Source organism: Rhagoletis zephyria, unplaced genomic scaffold (genome assembly GCF_001687245.7).
Source record: "Rhagoletis zephyria isolate East Lansing unplaced genomic scaffold, Rhagoletis_zephyria_1.1 Rzeph_scaffold_00129, whole genome shotgun sequence".
NCBI classification, from domain to species: Eukaryota; Metazoa; Arthropoda; class Insecta; order Diptera; family Tephritidae; genus Rhagoletis; species Rhagoletis zephyria.
The window spans coordinates 178,201-184,369 of NW_016157213.1; the positions used below are offsets into that span (position 1 = coordinate 178,201).

Here is a 6,169-nt window from a genome sequence, read left to right on the forward strand (position 1 = left end):
TTTTTTTACCCCCCCCCCCCCCCCTTCCCCCCCTTTCCGTAGACCAGGTCACATATTACGAAAATAAAAAAATGAGAGCATCAGCGTTTAAATAAAAAAACCGGCCAGCGCAACCTCTAAAAAAACTTTTTTTTCGAAATAAAAAAATACGAGTCTATTTTTTTTATCACAAATAACAATATTTTGATGTAGCGTTTCTGATTTTCCAAAAACAGTATTTTTTTTAACCACTCTAGTGTACATATCATTGTACACTGAAGCCAGTAAATTGTTTTATATTTATGACATTTTTGAATAGCACTAGTAAGATCATTTCCATCTTCAGTGTCACAAGAATTCTATACATTTCATTTTAAAATTACTTCTAATTTGCAGTTCTCTTTAAACAATTTTAATTAGGAGCCGGTTTCTCTCTTTGCGCTCGGAAGCAAACTTTATTCTTAAGATCCTCCCAGTTCCTTCGCTTGAGTGTGGTATTGAAAAAAAAGAAAATTACATATTTTTCCAGACTGTTTAAAAATACCACTATTTAAGGTTTCATCTATAATTCCTCATTTCCTAAATACAATTTTTCAACTACGCAAAAACTTTGAAATACTAAGAGTTCGCTAAAAAGAGTATCTAACTCTATGTTTTGTTTGCAAAACTCTTTTACAATGTCAGTAAATAGTGAGAAAAGAATTGTAAGTTATAGGCAAAAGCCATTCGAATATTCAAATTTGTTGTAATTAAACTGAAAGTTATTTACGAGATAACTAACAACACTCGACAAAAAAAAAAAACGTCAGCCTTATTTTTAAATAATTTAAGCTCCATCATATTATCGCAACTGGTACGTAACGACCCGGCGATATTCCCATAATTTGTGGTATTAATTTATTGGGCATATCAAACATTATCTGAAACATGTCAACTATAATTAAATTATTTTCTTTTTACTTTTTACAGTACAGTTTAAGGAAGTTCCAACGTTTTGTAACAACCTTAAGAAAATCATAAAGTATTTTGTTTGAATTGAAAATTCAATACAAATCAGTACAAATACAAATCAGGACTGATTGAAGAAAATAATAAAATCAGTACAGGAGTAGAAAAATCAGTACTGTACTGATAAAATCAGTACGTCTGGCAACCGTAGGCAGGAGCGAAAAAAATTAATAACTAGAGACTCCGTGCAAGTTTCTTATTTTCTTCTTTTAAATAATGTATTATAGAATAAGGATTGATATTCAAGGTATACGGTTAAAAAACCTGATCGAGAAGTAATAAATATTTCCATTTGTTTATACTAATTTTTCATAAAAATTAAAAATTTTGTACAAAATAATTATTATTTGAAAAATTGAAACAATTAGGCTAAAAAGCGGGTCTAATTAACTATTATCATGAAAAAAATCAGCATGATACATGCAAAAATCAGTGGATAATAAATAATTACTGAATACATATAATAAAAACTAACTAAAGATATAAATGTGGCAATCCGTACGATAGTTTAGAAATTGTGTTTTATGAATAAGTTGAGAATTTCAGGATGTTGCAAAATTTTAAACATACATGCTTAGTTACGTAAAATATTCGGTGAGCGCTACTAGGCAAATCAGGAAGTTGATTTTCTCTGTTACACTGTGTGACAAACCTGCAATCGCCTCTAACACCATACACGATGCATTTTTAAGGCTTCTTGTGATTCCAAAGGCTTCCGAAAGATATCTTTCACAACTTTGTTCTTGTAGAAAGCCTTTGTCTTTGGACTTTATTTTCAGATAGCAGTGAGTTCACTATAAAGCTCTGAACTTCTTTAATTACACAGGTTTAAAAAAAAAGTTTCTGCATATTGAACCAGACCTCTATATCTCTATGTTATTCGACGCCCTGAATGCCAATCCGAGGTCTGCTAGCTTACTTCACATCAGGTTCGAGGTCATTTGAAGGTCAATAAATTATTCTGAATTTGACCTTGGGATGACCTTGGCATGACCTCTAGATGACCTTGAAGAATCAAAAGCAAATATTATTATTATTATATTATTCAGCAACAACAAAAACCTAAATTTTTATTTTTTATTTTTATTGAGTAAATTGTATGCCCTATTTGACCCTCAAATGACCTCGAGCCTGACATTATGGAGGTTAACGGACCTCGGACTCGCGTTCAGTGAGTCTAAGACCCGATATATATGAGTTTTCTGGTTTATTCAATGAATTTTTTATTACTTGGGGCTAACAGACCTCGGATTCGCATTCAGCGCGTCGAATAACTTTTTTTTAACTTTTGGTAGACCTGTGTTATTAATAAAAAAATTTATGTAGTTTTAACTAGAAAGAAATACTGGTGCGTGTGAGTATTTAAAAAAAAATATATTTTTATTTTGTCTTTTTCAACTTTGAATACAACAAAACTAAACCGAAACGGAAACCCAGGAGTCGTCAAATGCCACGAAACATATTGATTTGCGTAAGATCTTCACCCCAGCATCAGATACTGAAGAAATTTTGCCGAGAAATCGTAAGTAATTTAAGGAAACTTATACACACTACTTATACCAAAACTTGATAAAAAAAGGTGATACGTTTTTGAAATAAAATAATAATAAAAGGGGTTTATGCTTTATGCTGCGGCAACTGCAAACTGCTTACAGCTTCTTTTAACAGCCATTTAAGTTCACTTACAGCATTACAGGAACAGCATGAATACGAATAGATATGCACGTTAGAATTGGTCGATTCCCTAACGAAATAAGAATGTTTGTAATTACTCTACAGGTTGAAAGCTCAATAATTTAGCGCCAAAATAATGTTTGTAATTGGCTACACCTAAATACGGCGGCAAATCAGTGCTCTTAGAGAGGCATATATTGCCTTAATAGTTCATTTCCACCAAGCCTTAACTGCAGTTTATGCCCATTGGAAAAAGGAGATTACAACTCGAAAGGGGTAATTGCTCATATTAAGTACAAGCAATCGAAAGCAAAAAGTAATCCAGCCTTTTTGCTGCATTTAAAATGTAACATTTAGCACTTTCGAACATATGTATGTTTTCGAAGAGCGTTCATGCTAACGCATTTAGCAAATGTGCATTTACGCGAGTTCGAAATCGTATGCTTATTCAGATCCGCATCTATCACGATAAATTCGCACGGAGAAGATAATGTGAAAAACCCCTACTGAAAAGGAAAAAAGAAATGTTGAACAAAAAATTCAATAAAAAACTTGAACTGTTTTAACCGTAACCGAGAATTTGTTTGTGTATATATTCATTTGTCGGTGCTGTCAATTAAAATTTCCCAAACAAAACAAACAGGGTTGACCACAAATTGATCCAGATTTCTATCAGAATCACATCGATGTTGAATTTGCGAAACTTTTCTTAATCCAAATAATGTAAAATAATAAATGAAATCTCGATTGGCGATCACTGAAACGCAGCAACTGTATACGCGAAAAAGCAATGTTGCCACTTTTTCTCATTAAACCATGTTCGAATCGTGGAAATTTTTTAAGATCACATTTGAGTTGCATTTAGTTGCATTCAGGTGACGAATTTTGTATGGATAGATGGGCATTTATAGTAGCATTTCGAGCTAAATGCGCCAAATGTGATTTTAAGCGTAAGCAAAAACAGCCCATACGAAATAAACATTGCTTATCGCCCCTAGTTAAAGTTATCTGCACTTACCTGACTCTTAACTGCAGTTAAGCTCTTGGTGGAAATGGGACGTAAGACTATTTTGACCTAAATTTCTCCCTTTAGCTTTTAACTTAATTGTTAAAAAAATAATGTAAGTGATTAATTCAACAATTTTTATTGGGCTCGAGGCCGTTTTTTAATGAAACTTTAATGTGGAAAAGCAACAATAATTTGAAAAAATGGTAGAAGTGATAGCTATTTCGGAAATCACCACATTTCCTCATCAGACTTCTTTCAGTAGGATTCGAACCGACGATCACCACTGACTCAGCCAGTTGCCTACGCACTGTGCTAAGTTTGTCTTGTTAATTCTTGTTGCTTATTTTCCACTATTTCACTTTGCTAAGCCAACTACAATCAAGCGCAGCTATTCCGCTGCAATTCACTTGATCATGTGGTTGTTGGTTTTGTTGGTTTTTGTTAATATTTCTATTATTAGAATGTTTAACTTTTTAGGTGTGCTGGTCCTTAAGTTATTTGTTTTTTTGTTATTTTATGGCCTTATAACAATTATATTCAACAATTTTTATTGAGCTCGAGGCCGTTTTTTAATGAAAATTTATTGTGGAAAAGCAACAATAATTTGAAAAAATTATTAATTATATTAATAAATTATTGATTAATTATTAAAAAACAATTTAATAAAGATTTTCCTTTAACACCAAAAGTTTATTAAAACCTAAATTGCAGCTGTTTAAGACATCTTAATTTTGTATGAACAGAAAATAAGATTCCCAAAAAGTGTAATTACAACCTTGTTTATTTCGTTTGGCAATTGATGTTATGTGACTGAACAAAATATCTAGCCTATAGCTGGCAAAAAGCTGGCCATTTTATGATTTACTTTGAAGTAAACTCGATTTACGTTGACGGGTGGTATGCACATACAATTGTTTGTATATAGGATCGCATTACTATAAAAACAAAACGTGTCCCGCGGAAATAGGTTTTAAAGCTTTCTACATTTTATATAAACTTACAAAGTAAAAAGCTCTCACTGATGGTCACTAGCGTACTGGGCTCCTTCTAGGGTCGTCAACTCGCTTGAAATTCACCCATGTGTGGGAAAATTTATCCTATGTAAGGAATCGGAAAATTTTACACGTTTTTATCAAACCTATCGAAATATCCGATTAAATTTTGAAGATCGAGTTGTATTATTAATTTTTTTGTTCAAACGTCCACCGTTAGCATTGCACCATACCACAATTGAGTCCAATGTGTCAATTTCAATTAGTTTTTAACTCAAAAAGTTATTGCAAAAATTTCTGTTGAATACTGTCGATATATTGTCGATATTATGACAGAAATCTGAAGTGGTCTACGGGAACATATGGTTATTCTAAATAAGTTCCAGGTTTTGAGTAGTCGAATTTCTACACAACGCTCTGGATTACTCATTTTACCTTTAAGTTATTTAGCTTAGTTTTCCATTTAATTAAGTTTAATGATAATCCCAGAGATTCCACTTTAGTCGAAATGTTGTTAGACGAATGTTGATAAAATAAACAAAGTATATAATGCATAGTACGGATGTTAATTTTTCGGCTTTTTCCGATCCCGGGATTTTCGGGATGGCGTTATCACAATTTCGGGATCCCGGGATTAGTCCCGGGATTTAGATATTCATTACTTTTCAACAACTTGATCGAAAAAATTGCTTCTATGTTGTTTGAGAAGCTCTCCTACCATGAAATAAATAACAAATAAATGGGTTTGACCTCCTACTTTTTTATTTAAAGTGGCGTTTTTATTTTTTCTCTGTGACTGCAGGACTTATTTTGAAGGACTTTGTAATTTCAAACATATGATTAATTCCAAAAATTAGAATTTAAAAAATTTAAATTTTTTGGATTCACAAGGACAAATAGGTAATTTTTAAGCTGACAAAGATAGGAGAACGAAATTCTAGCATGTTATCGAGTTTATATAAGCCCGTAACATACAATTTTTTCAAAAACAACTATTGCGATATTTCAAGGATTTTCAATATTTGTCAGCCCTTCTGCACCAGAAACTTGAATCTCAGTCCTTTCCTCATTAATTTTATACCCATACTTCTTCTCTAAGCACATTTCTCTGAATTTTTTAAATCATTTTTGAATTAGTGACATCAGAGTGAAAAGCTAAAAATGCAATTTTACTATATTTGGCCCATGGTTTCGCGAATATATTGATATTTGTGTATAAAATTGACTATCGCGGGGTGTTATATGTATGATGAGCTACACGTTTATAAAAAAATATTAATTATTAAATAAAGAAAGAAATATAGGCAATACTGGTCAAGAAAAGTAGTTTCTATTATTGCCATCAGTGCAAATTATAAATCCCGAAAATCCCGGTATTACTTGCCATGAATCCCGGGATTTTCGAGACCTTAAAAAGTCCAGGATCCCGGGATTAACATTCCTAATGCGTACATATGTATATATGCTTTCAATGCTCTTAAATGTTGATATACACTTACATATATAC

At 32.1% G+C, this 6,169-nt stretch overlaps 1 protein-coding gene across 6 annotated transcripts in view; it reads left to right on the forward strand.

Annotated features, from left to right (window-relative positions):
- Positions 1-6,169, forward strand: part of LOC108380860 (mediator of RNA polymerase II transcription subunit 15) — a 251,110-nt gene that overhangs the window by 163,011 nt on the left and 81,930 nt on the right. For all 6 annotated transcript variants that reach the window (XM_017637267.1, XM_017637275.1, XM_017637282.1 and 3 more), the window contains one exon: positions 2,425-2,509. In XM_017637267.1, the coding sequence (XP_017492756.1) occupies positions 2,425-2,509 (85 nt within the window). The remainder of the gene's footprint in view (positions 1-2,424; positions 2,510-6,169) is intronic.